Source organism: Anabrus simplex, chromosome 10 (assembly GCF_040414725.1).
Source record: "Anabrus simplex isolate iqAnaSimp1 chromosome 10, ASM4041472v1, whole genome shotgun sequence".
Lineage (NCBI taxonomy): Eukaryota > Metazoa > Arthropoda > Insecta > Orthoptera > Tettigoniidae > Anabrus > Anabrus simplex.
In genome coordinates, this window is record NC_090274.1 from 37,179,073 (window position 1) to 37,200,617 (window position 21,545).

The following is a 21,545-nucleotide window of genomic DNA, read 5'->3' on the forward strand; positions in this document are numbered from 1 at the left end:
TGGTTAGCGTGCTGGTCTTTGGTCACAGGGGTCCCGCGTTCGATTCCAGATTCAGGAATTTTAACCATCATTGGTTAATTTTGCTGGCACGGGGGCTGGGTGTATGTGTCGTCTTCAACATCATTTCATCCTCATCACGACGCGCAGGTCGCCTACGGCAGTCAAACCAAAAGACCTGCACTTAGCGAGCCGAACATGTCCTCGGACACTCCCTACGCTAAAAGCCATATACCATTTCATTTCATTTCCCAGTTGCGATGTATTTAACAAATAATAATAATAATAATAATAATAATAATAATAATAATAATAATAATAATAATAATAATAATAATAATAATAAGCTATTTTGTCCAAAAGGGCATGTGTTGTTTCTCAAATAATCGATGATTCAATTCCAGAAAGTCCAAAATCACCAATGACAAGCATCAAAATACTCTTCAGCAGCTCGTATCGCATAGTGTTTCGTTTCAGGATTAAGACAATAGCGTAATATTGGTGACAGACTTGGGAGGATCTCCCCGTAATGGCAGATGAACTTCCTATAGCTTGGAAACTCAGAGAACATGCACACCTTTTCATATCAGCCTGTTCTGCTCCGATATATTCCTACGCCTTCTAACAAAAGATAAAAAATCACAAAGTAAGAAATAGTATATCGAATGTGGAACTGAAGAAAAAGTAAACCCTGCTTGAATACAGTACAATCTATTTTTCTCTCTATCTGGTGCGGGAAATCCGCCACAAGAGGAAGGTGGAGAAGCAAGGAAATAGAATTCTGTAAGACGGAGAGCAGAACACGGCTTTAAACGTCTGACGTCTTTGGAAGCGCATGGTCCTGATAAGATTCCATACAGTTCCTTTGAGTCTCAAAGCAATACTAGTTCTTGTTCTGGACGCTACAGGGAATAGAGAACGCATCAATAATGTATTTCTGGTTTTACACTGGGTGTAACAGCTCTGTATTTTATAAAACATGAATTCCAAGATAATTGGCCCAGTCATATCCAGCTACACCTCAGAAAAGAAAATACTACAGATTCGAGCTGAGATCAACCTACGGAGCGCAATTCGCTTGTGGCTTTTAAGGAGGGACTCCACTCTCACACCTTTTTTCTTTTAAATGTCAATAACTACGCAGGCAAGTCAATAAGTATCTGCAATGTTGCTCTAATTGTCTTTAGGTTGGCTGTATGGCATTGTGTGCTCAGGACCCACTAGATGGCACCGTTGTCTGCGTCTGTGGTAGGTTTCAGCCTTATCAGATCAGTACAGCTTGCGCTGTTGCGACTTAAAGATGGCCGCGCTACTCTCTGTTTGCACCAAGGAAGAAAAGCGTTCAGTAATCTTTGTTTTGGGTGTGAGGGTGTACTAGGAGCGGAAATGTATAGAAGACTTTCAGAACAATACGGGGAATTTAGAAAATGGAACTTACTTTTCAACACACAAACAGTGTTGCCAACTTATATTTTCAAGATCCGCTAAATACTACTAAAAATCCGCTAAAATTCCGCCAAGAAATCCGACCCCAAATAATGAGCATAAATATAAATGCTACTCTCTCACAGTTTCATCATCTGCCGTCATTCGTCGGTAAGAGATAGGTACCCTTTCCCAACGCGTTACAAATTTACGATACCATGATCTCATAACACCAAATCCAAATGACATGTTTTCCTCCTGATAAAAAATACGGGTCCGCCTCTGTGGTGTAGTGGTTAGCGTGATTAGCTGCCACCCCCGGAGGTCCGGGTTCGATTCCCGGCTCTGCCACGAAATTTGAAAAGTGGTACAAGGGCTGGAACGGGGTCCACTCAGCCTCGGGAGGTCAACTGAGTAGAGGTGGGTTCGATTCCCACCTCAGCCATCCTCGAAGTGGTTTTCCGTGGTTTCCCACTTCTCCTCCAGGCGAATGCCGGGATGGTACCTAACTTAAGGCCACGGCCGCTTCCTTCCCTCTTCCTTGCCTATCCCATCCGATCTTCCCATCCCTCCACAAGGCCCCTGTTCAGCATAGCAGGTGAGGCCGCCTGGGCGAGGTACTGGTCGTTCTCCCCAGTTGTATCCCCCGACCAAGAGTCTGAAACTCCAGGACACTGCCCTTGAGGCGGTAGAGGTGGGACCCTCGCTAAGTCCGAGGGAAAAACCGAACCTGGAGGGTAAACAGATGATGATGATGATGATGATGATGATGAAAAAATACGGAATAGCTCGGAGACAGACTGGAATACGAATTTTTTTTAAAAAATCATAAAATGGACAAAACACTAAATTCCGCTATAATAAATCTAGAATTCCACCAAAAAATCCGCTGTCCGCTAAATGATATATTTCTCCGCCGACAGTGTTCTAATTCCGCCAAATTTAGCGGAAAATCCGCCAAGTTGGCAACACTGCACACAAAGAATGTTCCTAACAAAAACTGCTTGTCCTGGAACAGTAAAATTCGCCATTGCTTGGCAGTGATCAAGCCTGGAGCACTTTATGTTTCAGAAACGCTCAATTTACATCTTAAAACTTAAAGGAACAATATAGAGATTAAAAAAAGGAAAATCATGAGAAAAATCCTAGGGCCCAGAATTGAAAATGGAATACATTACCCCAAACCCAACTCGGAAATAAATTTTAAATTATCTAAACTTATTGATGCAACGAGACTGCGACGAATTCAATTTTTAAGCCATTTGGAAAGAACGAGTAACACCAGACTTACTTATCGAATACAGAAATGTTTGCAAATCAAACGTACGAAATCAAAATGGTATAAGCAAGTAGAGAAAGACTGCGCTGAATTAGGATCACCATATCTGCAGGGTAGAAATATAATCAGGAAAATTGTTCACACAAACGGATTTGGGGAAGATAGGAAGATGGGCCTTTGTTTTCTTACATATACGAGTATAAATGATATGAGTAAAGAAGTGGAATCAGAGATACGGCTTTTTGCGGATGATGTCATCCTATTGAGCAATAAACAAGTCCGGCTCCATGGCTAAATGGTTAGCGTGCTGGCCTTTGGTCACAGGGATCGCGGGTTCGATTCCCGGCAGGGCCGGGAATTTTAACCGTCATTGGTTAATTTCGCTAGCACTGGGGATGGGTGTATGTGTTGTCCTCATCATCATTTCATCCCCATCACGACGCACAGGTCGCCTACGGGAGTCAAATCAAAAGACCTGCATCTGGCGAGTAGAACATGTCTTCGGACACTCCCGGCACTAAAAGACATACGCCATTTCATTTCAATAAGTTACAAGACTGTAACTGCAAAATTACCTCGATAGTATTGTGAGATGAACAGTAGGCAATGGTATGATGATAAACGGGTTAAAACTCAGGTTGTGAGTTTCACAAATAGGGAAAGTCCTCTCAGTTGTAATTACTGGGTTGATGGGGTAATCATTGTAAGAACCTAGGTGTTAATATAAGGAAAGATCTTCATCAGTGGCGGCTCGTGATGATAAAAATGGGTGGGGCAGATTCAACATATTTGAAACACTAGGAATCAATTAAATCAATTAAATTAATCTTACCTTTTTATTTCTTGTATATAAAACTGCGATTGTAGGTTCTATTTTTATCTTTGAACGATTTATGCTAAGCTCTGGTCTTGGTCCGCCCATTTCTTTAGCTAATAATCTGTTTTCGTAATTAAGAGATTTTGTTTGTAAGCAGCTCAATTGATTAATTTTTAAAACACTTATGCTCGCACAGGAATACACTCAGATATCACCCTAATCTTCACACACTTTTCAGCCTTACAATGAACATCGACACCGATGGACACGATTAATCTAACAGACACAGGTTTGCTACAAACACTACAGTATATACTTTTTTCGCGCGTTAATAATATATATGCCGACAAGAAAGTGTAGCTGGGTGCTATCTAGTAGGCTGTAGGAGAAGTAAGTTCAAAATACGAACTAGCGCTGAAGTGTCACGTCGTAGAAATACTGTGACCGGGTCAATGGAATTCGCCATAACCCCCTTCACCCCTCACAGCTCACAGAATGACGGGATGATGTTCAGGTATAAGAACGAGTCGGTCCCATCCAGGATTAGACCTTTACTATGTTGCCTAGTTTAGTCCAGGGCTGCTAGAACAAGAACAACCATGGTGAATCATAGCCTCTTGAACTCACTGAAACTGGTCGTGACAGTAATCGTGCATAATGTTGTTCTGATTTTTATAATAGTTTTAATCGGTGGAGGGGCACGTGACCATGTGATCTAAAGGCAGAACCGCGCCTGATCTTCATTGGGGTAATCACTTAAATGGGATTGTAAATAAAGTGTACAGATCTCTGCACATGGTTATGGTTGTGGTAAGGATGTAAAGGAGAGGGCATGCAAGTCTCTGGTAAATCCCCAACTAGTGTATGGTTCCAGTGTATGGGACCCTCGCCAGGATTACATGATTCAAGAACTGGGAAAAATCCAAAGAAAAGCACCTTGATTTATTCTGGGTGATTACCGACAAAAGAGTAGCGTTACAAAAATGTTGCAAAGTTTAGACTGGGAAGACTTTGGAGAAAGGAGACGAGCTGCTTTAGTAAGTGGTATGTTCCGAGCTGTCAGTAGAGAGATTGCGTGGAGTGACATTAGTAGAATGGTGTCTTTGAAAGTAGGAAAAATCACAGTATGATAATAAAGTTGGAATTCAAGAGGACAAATTTGGGCAAATATTTGTTTATAGGAACGGGAGTTAGGGATTGGAATAATTTACCAAGGAATGTGTTCAATAAAATTCCAATTTGTTTACAAGTATTTAAGAAAAGGCTAGAAAAACAACAGATAGGGAATCTACCACCTGGGTGACTGCCCTAAATGCAAATCAGTACTGATTGAATTGAAATCGAATTGAAGTAACAAACACGACGTACCTGTTACAACAATCAATGAAACTGAAGAACTACTAGGCAAGGATGAAAGCTGAACAAATGTTGATTCTGCGTGTTCCTAAGTGGCCCATATGCATTAACCTAGTCTTTTCCTCCTCCGTTAGTGGATTTTATAAACAATAGCCTGATTTTCATCTTCTCTTGTCGATACTCGTTAATTTTACAAGGGAAGGCGATGCAGCAGGGTGAACAGATAATCAAGATGTAAGGCAGCATTAGGAATTAATGACACGAAGCCTTTAAGATGACGGAAACTTTCCATGCATTTTAAAATGAGTGTATGTTGACGAAGAAAAATTAGTTTCATTTTTCTCTTAGCGAGTACCCTCTCGCAAAAATTCCACTCCGCTGCCGCAGTGAAATAGAGTGTTAGAGAGAGGGGGGGGGGGGGATGGGGAGAGGAAGGGAGCAATCAAGAGAAATGAGCTCCAGGGAAATCCCCGTACCGCTTGTATTAGTAATTAGTTCGCTGCAAGGTGAGAGAAGTTGTTGAGAAGAAGAGAAAGACTTTCTCTCAAATTATAAGGCACGAAATCCCCCAGCAGGAGTGACCAAACTTCAATTGGATTAAAAATGAGCCAGCCTTTCTCTTAATGAAGCTACAATATTTATTTCGAAATACAATATTTCAATCGCAAACCTATACAAGTTCATCATTCATCTGCTGAAATGTATATACTAATATTAACCTACCCTGAATGAATTTATTTACATCCACAACTCTGATGTGAAAACATAATAATATTAATAATACTAAGAAGAAGAAGAAGAATTGCTTTACGTCCCACTAACTATTCCAGAAAATGAGTAATGTGTTTAAAAGCCACAATCTAACTTTAGGGACTAAAATCAGACTTCTGCACTGTTATGTATTTTCTGTTCTTTTATATGGTGTGGAGACATGGACTTTAAATAAAAACACAGAGAAGAAGCTGGAGGCCTTTGAAACATGGCTTTATAGGCGGATCCTGAGAATATCTTGGACCCAGAGAATTGCAAACGTGGAAGTAATGAGAAGGATGAACACAACACCTCAGTTAATCAAGATAGTGAAATGCCGAAAGCTGCAGTATCTGGGACATATAATGCGCAACACAGATAGATACAACCTACTCCAAAAAACACTCCAGGGGAAAATCAACAGCAAAAGAGGTCCTGGAAGAACAAGAATATCTTGGCTTGACAATCTTAGAGGCTAGTGCAATATGTCATCAGTTGAACTGTTCCGCTCTGCCACAAACAAGACGAAAATAGCCATCATGATCGCCAACATCCGAAACGGATAGGCACCGAAAGAAGAAGAAGAACTATTCTTCTACGGTTTTTCGAGACGCCGAGGTACCGGAATTTAGTCCCGCGGGAGTTCTTTGACGTGCCAGTAAATCTACCGACACGAGGCTGACGTATTTGAGCACCTTCAAATACCACTGGACTGAGCCAGGATCGAACCCGCCAAGTTGGGATCAGAACGCCAGCGCCTCAACCGTCTGAGCCACTCTACTAAGATTCTGTGAAGCCATTTCATCCCTCCCTTCCCACTCACTATATTTCACCATTTCAGGTGTAATTTCATCTGTCCCTGCTGGTTTATGACAGTGGAGTTAATTCGCCGTCCTTAACAATTCCTCAAGCATAATTCACTGGTCCCGAGAACTCGGTTGCCAACAGAAGGATTTTCTCCCTTTAAACTGAAAATATATTGAAACTCTACTTATGCCAGTTCTTGACTGCTGCAGTGCAGTCTGCTTTATAACGACTGCACTGATGAATAGTTACACAAGTTAAAACTCTCGTAAAATGCACAGATCGTGTGACATCGTCCTACACCAAACCCTGCTGGCACCATCTACAAGATATGCGTAATCTTCACCGCCCAACCTTACTGCAACGAATTTAAAAACTCTTATACCACGAAAAACAAACTCAAGATCACACAAATTCTTACCATATCTCATAATAATTACTCAATATATGGAAATTCCTTCGCAATTGCTGCAATTCCTGAATGGAACAATCTGCCGCAAGACGTGAGAACGACATCAGTGTCTAAGAAATTTAAATGTGCAGGCACAAAATATCTCATGGAAAGACAGAAGTTGCAAGGCAGCAAGACATAATCATTTTCCTACTTCGTCCTCTTTACCCCTGCCTCGTTTATCCTTCCATTGTACCTTCCACAACTTGCTTGGAGACTTACAGTGCAAGAGTAACTTTTGTTTCACGTATAATTACAGTTCTACTGTTTGTAATTCTCTTTTTTTCTTTGTTTTACAACTTTAGTGTTTATTTATCTCTTCAGAACTGCGCTACGTTTCTGAAATATTGTGCTTTTTTTCTCTTTGAGTTTAATAACTTTTGATGTATAAGTAGTTACTGTTGGCTACAGTTCAGAAGTTCTACGTAATATAAGTTTATGAACTGTTCCTTTTCTAAGACTTTTAGTTGGTTATACAAATATCAATCTAATTCTGTTACTGGTTAAGTGTAAGACATGGACAGCTGTCGAAAACTTTGCGGATATTATTTATTTATTTATTTATTTATTTATTTATTTATTTATTTATTTACTTATTTATTTATTTATTTATCAACTATCCAAAAGTGTCCTTCACTTCGCTCATGTCAGGCTCGTGTTCTGACGAAAACCCTACGAAATAGTCCCTGTTCTTTCCCCATTCGTTATGTTTTTTCATGACTGTAAAAGGAAAGACCCCAAATTAGTTCAACGTATACTAAGATTTTCTAGATCTCTTTTGATGGCAGAAATCGGCGAATAGATATCATCGCCTACAAGCCATGTTCTCCTCAAGGTTATATCATAGACCCTACCATAAGGTTAGACGTTTATGTCAATCAACTCGAGGAAGTGAATGCAGAGAAGAACATCAGCTATGAACCCACTGTTGAATATTTTAAAGTAAAGTATCACCTGATACTGTCCGCCCTCGTTGCCTAACGGTTAGCGCTATAAGCTGCCGTCCTAGGAGGCCCGGGTTCGATTCCCGGTACTGCTAGAAATTCAAGAATGGCAGGAGGGCTGGTACGAGGTTAAAATGGTACATGGAGCTCCATAGGAGTGTGCCTGAAAAGAGCTGGATCATCTCGGGATGTGGACATGAGTTTACTTCCCTGATGGTTATATCGGTCACTTCTTTGAAAACTGGAGCAAAGAACATCATTCCAAAACTTTTTGCAAACTTCTGTAAGCATTTCGGACTTCCAAAAACCTTCATCACTACCATTGCAGTTAGCGCACTACAGTTGTAACATTTATTTATTTATTTATTTATTTATTTATTTATTTATTTATTTATTTATTTATTTAATTGCTTCACGTCTTACTAAATACTTTTGCGAGTTGCCGGAGAAGTTCTTTTACGTCAGCCTCGTGTCGGTAGATTTATTGGCACGTAAAAGAACTTCTGTGAGACTAAATTCCGGCAGCTTGGTGTCCCCGAAAACCGTAAAAGAATTTAGTTATTAAAAGAAGCGTTCTGCCAGCTAGCGCAGAAGGAAGGACCTGTCGTTGCGCGGTGTTACCACAATCCTGCATTCCTTTCTTACTCTGAGAAGTGAAAGGACTCCAAGCAACTCCAGGCGGACAACAGGCATGTCTCCATGCCGACCGCAGTGAGTCAGCCCACGTTTCCTTGGCAACCCTACTCCCTTCTGTCGAGCTAGGCAGGCAGTAAATGGACTCTCCTTGCGCTCCTTATAAAAGGCTCTGCTTCCATTTTTAGGAGACACCCTTGTGGACCTTAAATATTATATTTTAATGTCGAAATCATTTCTTAACAAAGTAGGGGTTCCGATACTATAAAAACCGTAAAATTTCCTCAATTTTGCAGAAAGTTTAAGGGCCCGGAAAGGTGAGAAAACAAATTTCGAAAATCCCTCCCAGCCTAAATGCAGTTCTGGAAAAACAACCTAAAATCGCGTGTTTCTTTGCTCGTTTTCTTTCTGATTCAAATCCGTGTCAAATTAACTTATTTACACAATTCTTTATGAAATGTGTTCCTTGGTTCAGTACCTTCAGGCTTTTTTTTTTTTTTTTGAAAAATGTCTACACCGAATGTTGTTATAAGGGCTTAAGTGAAACTCTACATTGACTCACATTAGCACTCGCAATGGTAGAAAAATGCAACTGCTAATTTAATCGACCGAATCCAAAAAAGGATTTTAATTTTTAGGAATAAATAAATAATATATCCTCACACTTTATTATATTTTATTTGCCTAAAATTCGTAGCTCATATCCCTAAGATGTTTTCAACATTTGAGTTGCTTGTCTGAAGGGCGAGGACTATGGATTTTTCTTCAATAATTTTAATTCCTAAAATGAATAGCTTCATGTTTGGTTGTCGATCTCTCCCAGGACATTCGCTTGATAGAACCTTCACTAATTTTGTCCTTCAATAAAATTTACACCAACCTCCAGCAACTTGGTTTCAGGCGAAACGGATAACACGCAAGACGGCAGTTAGAGGGAATCGAAAGGAGAAGAGAAAACGGGGTTAATAATGCAATACAATTTTCTGCTCAAAAGTACGAGGAAGATTTTACAGTGTTCATAGACAAAACTAAGTGGCTATCTCCAAGGGAATTCGATAAATTTGCACCTGAGGCAAGAAACTGGAATAACTGTCGTAAGTATTGCATATTACAGCCGAAACAAGGAAATGAAATTAAAAGATAAGGAGAAACGGAATGCAATTTCAATATGAAATGTATTTCTATTGTAGATAAACGTGGGTTTGTATTAAAATTGTACGAGTAATTGTAGGTAGTTGATACAGGAGTGCGCAAATTAATGAACGTGATAAAGAAAGGATTCCGACGTGGATCATATGGCGCATTATAAAATCTGTCCCGTTGACCTACGTTCGATTTCCAGGTCTGTCCAATACTTCCTGCCCAAAGATGTCACTTTGCAACACTTCAAGGGATTACAGTAAGGATGTAAAGGAGAAGGCGTAGGCCTATTAGTCACTGGTAAGACCACAATAAGAGTATGGTTCTGGTGTATGTGACCCCGACCAGGATTACTTTATTTGAGAACTAGAAAAAATCCAAAGGAAAGCAGCTCGATTTGTTCCGGATGTTTTCCGACAAAAGAGTAGTGTTACGAGAAAATGTTTGCAAATTTGGTTGTATTATTTAAATGAATTAATTATTTTTGAAAACTTTGAGTTTCAGTTAATAAATATTTAAATTTGAAGTGGCATTGTTATGATTTCATTACAATATGAATAATAATATTTGAAAATCTAAAATGTTTACATGATTGTGTCGAACTGCTGTGATGATAGGAGGATATGATAGAGAAGTAACTGCCCATAGAAGAATGGGGCAGTATTGCAGTTAATTTAGATCTGTTCAGAGATCGTTTCACCATCTGGTTGCCCATTCCAGATTCATCCGTTGCCCCAATGTCACTATTTACTAATTTTTTCGTTTTCATTGATAGAATTTAGTGTCCTTCCCGTACAATTCGCGTTACTCTCATAGTTTCTCAACACTCATTTAATTATATACGACAAGACAATTTGATAGAGGTTTGAAGCTAGAAATGGATAATTTTACGAATTAACGATCATGGCTGCGCACAAAGAGGCAGAAAATACCTGACCCAAGTTAGATAATCTATGACAAGTCGAGCAACACTCAAACCTAATACAGTGAAACCTAGATAAAGAACTGTCCAAATGACTCCATGATTAAGCGCATTAAACGGAGAGAGACTAAGCAATAAAATTATGTAATTTACATGGTTTTCATTTTAAAGGTGACTATATATTGACGTATCATTTTATCGAAATATTTAAAATAATATAGTACCAACTCCACCAAATAGTAGATACACCATTACATCCTCTTGGCTGCAATGGTTGTATAACGATTTCTTAAATATAAGTTTCCCTCATCTTACGAGATGACGAGCAGTCAGCAGAACTCGTCATCCTTTTTGTGAGGGATAGTAGCCTGTTTTATCATGTATAAAAGCGAGTTCTTATCTGCTTTTAATCTTATTTTATTGTTAAATATGTTGTATTCCGTTAATTATGTTTTAGTTCGTTTTCTGTGTTTTAATGTGTTTTTAAACTTAAATGTTACATACGAGTGTACTTGAAGGCAATGCCTTATTCTACCTTGATCGGTTTTATCTATTATTTTATAAGAAAATAAAGCATTGATTATTTTAAATTCATGATCATTTTTCTTCATTTCCTTCAAATTCTTCTCAACGGATATAATTTTACATTTTAATTATTATTACATTTAGTTCCATCTCGTACCATAAGGGGCTGATGACCTAGCTGTTAGGCCCCTTTAAACTACAAGCATCAGCATCATTTAATATCATTCTTCATGTAAACGATGAAATTCGTAACGAATCAGTGAGCTGTTTCACAAAGTTGATCTTGTATCTGATGTGGAAAGCGCCTTACTTTTCACACTCTTTATCGCAAACAAGCGTCAATACACTGACCATAATTGAAAGACAATTTTAGAACCGCCCAGGTAAACCCGTAATGGATGTGATGAAACCCTTCATTCTCCATGATTTCTAAACTGATATGTAACAACTTGTTTGCAAGAAATCCTCCATTTGTGTCAATCTGTGTAGTCTGTACACACTGCAGATTAAGATAAGCTGATTGCGAAGTCTGAATGTCAACATACTCTATATAGCCTTTAGCTCCAGGTAAAGTTTACAGTTTTCTTCAGATCTGTAGGTACACATGCGACGGGGATGTAAATTTTTTCCACTTCCTCTGAAGTTTTCTAAAAGTTAAACGAAGTATATTTCCTTCGGAAAAAAGCGTCGTAAACGCGAGAGAAGTGCAATATAACATGGTATTTTATATACAGGGTGAAGCGTAATTCGCGCACTCGGGCGTCGCAGCGCGACTCCTCACATGCCAGCAATAAAAAAATGTCTCTTACGAAATTTCATCTTGCGAGTATATCCGGCAGAAAAACGACGTTGAAGATTAGCAATCTGGCAACACTGTAACCACATGTAGGGTAACCACCTCTGTCAGCAGACGTTACTCGTATTGTACAGTTGGTGCAATGGATCGAGTTTTGGGTTAGCATGCAGCAGGTCGAGTGGTCGATCCTGGGTTCAGGCGTATGTTTTTTTATTTCGTAAATGTAGTCCAGGTGGTATGGTATCTGGCATCTTAATCGTCAACAGCGATTGCAGTGGGTCCTCTAGAAACCATTTGCACTTACATACTACGATCCTAGAAATGGACGAACAATCGTTTTCATTGGTCAGCTTTGAAAGGCGCCCTTTCCACGACGTGGGCGTGAATTTATTCGCACCACTTCATCTACTAGATGTGAAACCTGTTTTCTTTGTTCCCTCCTCCAGTGGTCCCATAGATTAGTACCAACTATTATTCTTGCCTCGTTCAGGTCCATTACATTCCGTTAGGGCCTTACGTTACCAGTAAGCCTAGCAACGTGCTCTGCGAATAATGTCCAAACTCGGTTACAATTTGTATGTGTTATCACCATGGTCCCAATAATTCTGCCTTTCAACATTGCGTGTTGCGTCTGGTAACCGCATGCTGTTTAGTACGTATCTCAATGTATTATTATTATTATTATTATTATTATTATTATTATTATTATTATGTTGTAAATGTAGGGTACATGTGACCTCAGAAACGGTGTCTTACTGTATCACAGTAGGTAATGTCAGATGGAAATTAGCAAATAAAAAATGCGCCTCAACCCAGGATCGAACCATCGACCTCCTGCAAGCCAACCAAAAATTCTACCCACTGCACCAACTGTACAGCACGACGTGGTCTGGCTGACAGCGACAGTTACCCTACATATGGTTACAGTGTTGCCAGATTGCTACTCTTTAACGTCCGTTTTCTACCGGATATACTCGCAAGACGAAATTTTGTAAGATACATTTTTTATTGCTGGCATGTGAGGAGTCGCGCTGCGACGCCCGAGTGCGCGCATTACGCTTCACCCTGTATACTAGTTTCCTAACCACAGGGTAAAAATACGTAACACCCGGGATAACGTTATAAACGGGAGCGTCTTATGGAGGTTTTACTGCACATAGAGAAGAGAGAATAGACTACAGATGAGATTGAAGGAAACTTTTCACTTGTACATTTTCCGCACTACACAAAAAAAACATAGAATCGTGGATAGGTTTTGGGGAAAGGGAGTACAGAGTCCTTAGTTGTTACCCCCTTTTACTGGCTTATTACGACATGCAGGTGATACACACACAGGGGAGGTAGAGAGGTCCGACAAGTCGAAAGGAACATGGCTGTGTCCACAAAAGACTGACAATTGAAGACATTCCACACCTCATAAATGTAATTGTTGTTGTTGTTGTTGTTGTTAGCTAACCGCGTGGTGTAGAGGTAGGAGCCCGTCTGTTATTCCAAGGTTCGTTTCCCGATCACTTAAAGGAGTAAAACGTGATTCACTTGATATGAGATAGTCTCAAGCTTTTACTTACAGGGACATACCGCACAGTGAGAAGATGACGCTACTGACCTGGTGCACATAGACAACACTGGTAGCAGAGCGTGGTTCACTTGATACAAGCTCTTAGTTATAGGAAGAAAGCCCACAGTGAGAAGATGACGCTACTAACATAGTATACATAGACGAACAATGTTTGTCATGGTTATAACAGTGTCGGAAAATTGGTAACTTTAATTCCAGACAGACCATATCCATATCCATATTCCATGTCAGAACCTATACGTAGCTAGCACAACTTACGAATGCATTTTGAATTTCAAAAGCGCCACCACATAACTAGTTAAATTTAGAGGTTTGTGACGGTGGTTAGTAATTTTTCAAAGGCATGCAGACTGAACGCTCAAAGGCATTAGTCTAAAATAATAGTAATAATAATAATATAGCCTCGGCAACCGTGTACCGAGATATTTTGATGTGGTGCCATATAGGCTGCCTGCATGTCTATTTCGACGTTCCTTTTAAATTTTAATTCGTTCTGTCGGGCAAACGCCAAACAGTGTCACCAGAGATCGGTTACATGCTACCGTCCCACTACATAAAGTTTTTCCCACCTTCATAAATCCGACTACTCTTACCTGGTTTGAATTGAGCCCGTCATTCATCTCTGAATCTGGTGGCCGACACTATTCCACTGATCCGTAAAGGGCACCAAATCCTCTGTGAAATGGCCTGGAATTCTAATAAGGCCAATCGGATAGAAAGTTAACATATTAACCGGCTACTAGAAGAGGAACAACAACAACAATAACAACTTCTCCGTGTGAAGAGGGCATGTTTTGAACACTGCAGGAACGGGTGCTCTAAGTCCATTAGCTGGGAGGATTTCCTTTTACGTATGTGAAGCACATTTTTGTCAGAGCAGACAGGTAAACAGGATAGGATAAAATATGGATGCTCGTGGAATAATAAATTAGCAAGACAGAGTATTCAGTGCATGCACAGGAAGCTGTAATTCAAGTTGCTTGCGTATATTCTCTGAACCGTATCCCTTAAACATAATTCATGTATAAATATGTTGACATGTGTATATACTTTCTAAAAAAATCTGTGGTGGGAGAAACATTGCTTACATTTTTGCCGCCTACTTAGAAACGCGTTTGTTCAACCACGGCCGACTGGATCCCTCGCTGCGCTCCTTATAAGGAGCTAGCTGTAGCGACGCATCAAGTCGGCCGTGGTTCAACCAACACCACCTAGATATAAGGTCTGTGCATGGTGTCGAGTTTAAAAGGAAAATGGCGGACTTTTGAGGCAATGCCTTGTCTTTTTTAAGTACAATAATGGTCTGTAAATGTTGTTTGCCTGATTATAGGGGAAACTATAGTATTAATAGCAAAGTATAGCTTTTTAGATTTCCGAAATATGAAAATGTAAAAAATAAAATGGATACGTAGATAATTCTTCTTTCTCTGTATTTCATCCCGATCACCTTCACCTTTTCTAGATGTACGAATGCCATGTACATGGATTTGTCCTCTTTAATTCGATCCCCAATAATAAGATGAGACGTAAGGTCAGGATTGCTTCGTGCTGCTACATTTCTTCTGATGCCAAACTGATCTTCTCCCAACTCACCATCAATTTGTCTTTACATTTTTCTGTACATAATGCGTGTTAAAATTTTGCATGCCTGACATTCTAAACTAATTGTTCGATAGTTTTCTACTTAGGTCTCTCAAAGCTTTGTCGAATTCTGACCTCAAAATCGGGTCTCCCATTTTATGAACATCAACAGCCTGCTGTTATTCCAGAACCTTATCATCTACTTCTTTACTTTGATACAACTGTTGGATATGTTCCTGCCATCTTTCTGCTTTGTCTTCTTTCACTAGAAATGATTTCCCATCTGAGCTCTTCGTATTCACACTTACCTTTTACCAAAGGTTTCCTTGATTTTCATGTGTACTTTCTAGGGAATGAGTTTAATAACTGCAATAAACACCGCATGAGAAGTGCAGTTTTAATTCCGCCCGGAGCCTCCTTTGACATAATGGTGAGCGATTTTAACAGTACTTCGTAAAAGAAATTTCCAACTACACCTTTAGATATAGTGTGAATTCAACGAAACGAGATGAAGAATTTGATATCTATACTTTGCCCTGAAATTCTAGATGGCGTCTGTCTATTACTATACACATTCTATTAAGAGAGAGATTTTCCTTGGCTGTTCTATGAAGGGTGACGACCTCGGTCGCTCGCTGATATTGGCTGCCTACAAGGCTGACGGAGCGTGTCACATGAGCTTGGGTAAATATCCGTGTGGCCAAACATCCTCTCTGATAGGGTTCAACATATGAATATGTAATATGCCAGCCAAGAAGACGATGTCAGTGGGAGGTGTGCAGATAACATTGCCCTTTCAACGAAGAGAGCACCAGCTCGTAGTGATTGTATTCTATAAACTACAGTACTTAATGAGTAGAACGCATTTGAGAGAAATATTTGAAATATTCTTAGTAATGGTACATTCTCATTTGAGGAACGTCAATGGAGAAGTCAGAGATCATTGGTTTAGACGGCAGAACACCGACTTTCTTGCCAAAAGTGGACGCTTCAATATCGGTGTAGTCCGATGGTCTTTTCTCATTCGTAACAATAATGAAATGGCATATGGCTGGAGTGTCCGAGGACAAGTTCGGCTCGCCAGATGCAGGTCTTTAGTTTTGATGCCCATAGGCGACTCGCGCGTCTTGATGAGGATGAAATTATGATGAAGACGACACATACACCCAGCCCCCGCGCCAGTGGAATTAACCGATTATGGTTAAAATTCCCGACCCTCAGTCAGACTCATAACCATAAGTTTACTTTTATCTAGTGGAGACATAAGTTCGTTTGCATTCTAATACAGGGATGAACACGTTGTAGATTGAACTGTGCTAGTAGATATTCAGTGATGACTGGCTAGCATTTGTTAATCAGCAGTATGTTAGATGCTACGAAAGAAAGACACACTTAAGAGTCGATTATTGTAAATTTTACTTAAGTATTTTACGGTAAGACGCGTACGAATAAAATAAGCCGCTTAACTGGTTGAATGCAGAGGATCGTGGAGATATTTCGTTCGCTGAGGCTGCAACTTAGAGAATGATAAATATTGTATTTATTTATTGGCCTAGCAATGAAAAATTATTTTTACTTGCTTATTTCATTATTTATTTACTCGTTTATTTGATACAAGAAATTCAATTCTAATAATTGAATTTAATAAAGGGTCCACCCTAATCAATACTTGTCAGTTATTATAATAAAAATGCCAAAACGTAACTGTCAACTGACAAGTATTAATGAGGGTGGACCCTTTATTTCAATTCTTTTATTATATTGGATTTCTTATATTGTCAATACGGAACCAGTAAGAAATGTATAAGTTGTAATAATTTATTTGATATGTATGGATTTATTTATGTATTTTTATTGGTATGCTTGTTTGTTTATTTGTCATTCATTCATTCATTGAGAGACCGGGCGAGTTGGCCGTGGGGTTAGGAGCGCGCAGCTGTGAGCTCGCATCCGGGAGATAGTGGGTTCGAAATCCACTGTCGGCAGTCTTGAAGATGGTTTTCCGTGGTTTCGCATTTTCACACCTTAATTAAGGCCGCGGCCGCTTCTTTCCTACTCCTAGGCCTTTCCCATCCCTTCTTCACCGTAAGACCTATATGTGCCCGTGTGACGTAAAACAAATCGTTAAAAAAACGTTAATTGAGACGTTTATTTATTTATTTTTATTTATTTATTTATCTATTTATTCAGTATCATTAATACAAAGTCCCTTATACAGGCATCGACGTACCATGTCTGACGCCGAATAATAATAATAATAATAATAATAATAATAATAATAATAATAATAATAATAATAATAATAATAAAAAATTACTAGGTCTGGAAAGTATTTAATTTTCTCACAATTCGTAAGCCTTACCATTCTGCCGGGCTGAGTGGCTCAGGCGGTTGAGGCACCAGCCTTCTGACTCCAACTTTCCAGGTTCAGTCCGATGATATCTGAAGGTGCTCAAATTCGTCAGCCTCGTGTCGGTAGATTTACTGGCACGTACAAGAATTTCCTCGGGACTAAATTCCGGAACCTCGGCGTCTCCGGAAACTGTCAAAGAAGAAAATTATTTCCTGTTCCTTTCCTCTGATAAAATGTTCTTGGACTTTTCATCTTGATTTTCCTGGAACCCCTTGAATTTATCAATTTTAGCTCGAAACATATCTATCTTAAATATTTCTTATGGATTGATGCCAAATTTCTCCATGTCCTTTCTTGTTTCTTCTACCCATTTAGTACTTGCTTTTAATTATATGATGTAGTTAAAGATATTCTTTGTTAGCCGACTCTCGTTCCTTCTTATGAGGTTCAATAAAACTTCAGTCCCCTCTTACGTATAGTGCCTGTGATCTCTGTCTGTATCGATCTTCATTTCTCCTCTTCCTCCATTACCATATTATCTTTTTGGGGGGGGGGGTCTTAAGATCCTTCTCAGCATTTTCTTTCTTTCTTCTCTAGCTCATCCATTTCCCCTTTCTTATTCAGTATCAGACATTCTGAACTGTAAAGTCCGTCTGGCTTTATAACCGTGGTATAGTGTCTGACCTTTGCTCTGTAAGATATCGTTCTTTCGTTGTATCTATTCTGTACTAATGCATAGGCTAACTCCATCTTTCTGACCCTTCCTTTATTGGCTTCTTCGTCAAGCCCATTCGGCTGGATCCATTCACCAAGACATTTAAATTTATCTGACCTCTTGACCTTAGCATAATTTGTTTCCAGGTGCTTTTCTTTATTATGTTTGTATTCTGTGCAGTCTGTCTTTTCAGATGAGATCCTGAGTCATGCTTTTTCTGCGATTATATTATTATTATTATTATCTTTACCAATCTTTTGTGATTACACTCATTTTTCTTTTGATTTATCGGAAATCTCTTTATCTCTCGCGTCGGTGAAGTCAAAGGATGCCCCCTGCATGCCGTAAAAGGCTACTAAGAGGGGAACGAACCAGAGAATCTGTACTCGCTTTCTCGTCTTCCAAGCCCAAGAACATATCCATGAATATAATTATGCTTTCCCGTGTAGCAGGGTAAATGTCAGTGCGTTAATATTTTGTTTTACAGGATGCGTAACATTTCTTAGTCTTCTGGTCAGCACCAGACTCCAATCAGCAGTTAGCACAACTGTTAGGGGCTATTTTTATTACTCTTATTAGTTTAAAATCGTTATTGTCTCGTGAGTAGCCTGGCAATCACAGTATGTCTGCTAATCACCAGATTCATACGCGCGGTGATCATTACGGGGTAGGCCCACTATTATTCTCGTGAGTAGCCTCGCAACAACAGGCTTCACCGGGGAGTGAGCACTGCGTGGGGGGAGTGGGCACTATACTTGTCATAGTTTGTTCATTACTAATAACTGTAGTTTACATTTATTCACAGGGCTGGTGGCACTCCAGATGTGAGTTGACCGTGAGCCATTTGTTTCCAATTACTAATCGAATTATTTTTTGTTATTGTGCTTAATCAGGGTAGTTTATACATTTTATTTTTGCTTAGGCTGTTATGAATTTGAACACTGTATTGGGCGACCGCCTGTAAGGTTCAATAAATCCTAATAATAACTAATCACTAATAATTTGTTTTTATTTACATGGCTGTAAACGTATTATATTCACATTATTTTATATGATTTTTTTAAAAAATGTCTTTATTTAAATGCATTTATTTACACTTATATCCTTTTGCTTGCAGGAACGAACGACATGACGAAACAGGTGCTGATATTGGCTCTGGGATGCTGCTGTTGCTTCTTCGGTAAGTGAACCCTTCTCTCTTTTTCATGTTGTAAACATTTCTTAGTGGGGTAGGGATCCCCATAGTACGAAAAACGTTAAAATGAAGCGTTTTCCTCAATTGTGCCGAAATTTGAAGGGTCATAGGGCCAGGAAACATTTCAAATTGTAAGTCTTGGATAGCTCTTCAAACGAAAAGAAACAAATTTGGAGAACCACAACCGGCCTAATTGCAGTTCCGGAAAAGCAGTCTAAAATCACTTGTTTCTTTACTCGTTTTTTAAAAATTCAAATCCTAGCCAAATTTACGTATTTACATAATCCTTCCTGTAATGTGTTTCTTGGTTCAATACCCTCAAGCGTTTATTAGATTTCTTGAAAAATGTTCACATCGAATGTAGTTATAAGGGCCTAAGTTTAACTCTGCCTTACCGGGCGAGTTGGCCATGCGGTTAGGTGCGCGCGGCTGAGAGCTTGCATCCGGAAGATAGTGGGTTCGAATCCCACTGTCGGTAGCCCTGAAGATGGTTTTCCGTGGTTTCCCATTTTCACACCAGACAAATGCTGGCTTAAGGCCACGGCCGCTTCCTTCCAACTCTTAGGCCTTTCCTATCCCATCGTCCCATGTTGGTGCGACTAGCAAACAAAAACTCTGCAATGACTCACGTTAGCGCTCGTAGTGGTAAAAAAAGGCAATCTGCTAATCTAATCGACCGGATAACGATGATTGAGAAAAGGATTGTAACTTTTAGGAATAAATTTGCTTGCCTGAAGGTCTAGAACTGTGGATTTTGAAACAGCTTACAAAACAGGGAATTGATATCTCATCCTAATTTAGAATGCCGAATCCCTTCATCCATTCGCGGATGGAGGAAATTTTACACCTGATTGTTACAATATACGACACACTGTGCACGTATTGGCATTCCTCAACAACCAGCCCCGCATCAGACCGGATGTAATCCACATCACATTCTATACCTCTGTGTGTCTGCTATCCATATACAGCATTTTTTTCTTTCTATTTTACCCTTCTCATGATTGAAAATATCGAGGACATAATCCAATGCAGCTGTAGCACTACGGAAGCAGCTTCTATCTCTCCTAACAATACCCCTCTCATATATTGAAATATTTCAATCATTTTGCTCATTATCCAGCTAGACTTATTGTCCGCCACAGAACTCGTATACCAGCCTGGTCGACGTTCATTTTTGCCAGCAGCATGCCTGTGCTATATGAAATACGAATGGACGGAAATATAAATGTGTATGAGCCGAAAAACGTGATGAGAAATGGTACAAACGTAAGCGAATTCAATATCAAAAATGCTTATTTTGTTACCGTCAAAAAATGATCGTTCGTATATGACGGTAAAACAGTCAGATCTGCCCGCATTAAATATATTTTTTTTTTGCTAGTGGCTTTACGTCGCACCGACACAGGGAGGTCTTGTGGCGACAAGGGGATAGGAAAGGCCTAGGAGTTGGAAGGAAGTGGCCGTAGCCTTAATTAAGGTACAGCCCCATCATTTGCCTGGTGTGAAAAGGGGAAACCACGAAAACCATCTTTAGGGCTGCCGACATTGGGGTTCGAACCCACTATCTCCCGGATGCAAGCTCACAGCCACACGGCCAACTCGTCCGGAGAGAAAAACAAGGTCTCATCACTTTCAGTTCATTATTTTCCATTTGCCATGTGGGTAGGAAGGGGTAGAAAACATCAACGGACCGGGCGAGTTGGCCGTGCACTTAGGGGCGCGCAGCCGTGAGCTTGCATCCGGGAGATAGCGGATTCGAACTCCGCTGTCGGCAGCCCTGAAGATGGTTTTCCGTGGTTTCCCATTTTCATACCAGGAAAATGCTGGGGCTGTATCTTAATTAAGGCCACAGCCGCTTCCTTCCCACTCCTAGTCGTTTCCTATCCCATCGTCGCCATAAGAACTATCTGTGTCGGTGCGACGTAGTGCAAATTCTAAAAAAACATCGATGGTATCCCCTGACTGAGGTAAGAGGTGACTAAAAGGGGATCTTCTCCAGGGACGTGATTTGGTGGCCGCAGCACTGAGACACAAGACACAACTGAGTCATTGCTTCAACTTGTGCCATCTTTCCTATCCGACTACCATTGGTCAGTTCCTGCTCTCTCCCGACCAAGACAGTATTAAGTATACGGGGTCTTAAGTTAGGTACCATCCCGACATTTTCCTGAAGAAGTGAGAAACCACGAAAAACCACTGCGAGGATGGCTGAGGTGAGAATCGAAACCTTCCACTCAGTTGACATCCCGAGGCTGAGTCGACTCCGTTCCAGCCCTCGTA

The 21,545-nt window shown here is 39.9% G+C and overlaps 1 protein-coding gene across 2 annotated transcripts in view; it reads left to right on the top strand.

Annotated features, from left to right (window-relative positions):
* The window catches only part of Cad87A (cadherin-87A), a 656,540-nt gene that overhangs the window by 494,990 nt on the left and 140,005 nt on the right, over nucleotides 1-21,545 (top strand). For both annotated transcript variants that reach the window (XM_067154818.2, XM_067154819.2), the window contains one exon: nucleotides 19,185-19,247. In XM_067154818.2, the coding sequence (XP_067010919.2) occupies nucleotides 19,196-19,247 (52 nt within the window). In that variant the 5' untranslated portion in view covers nucleotides 19,185-19,195. The remainder of the gene's footprint in view (nucleotides 1-19,184; nucleotides 19,248-21,545) is intronic.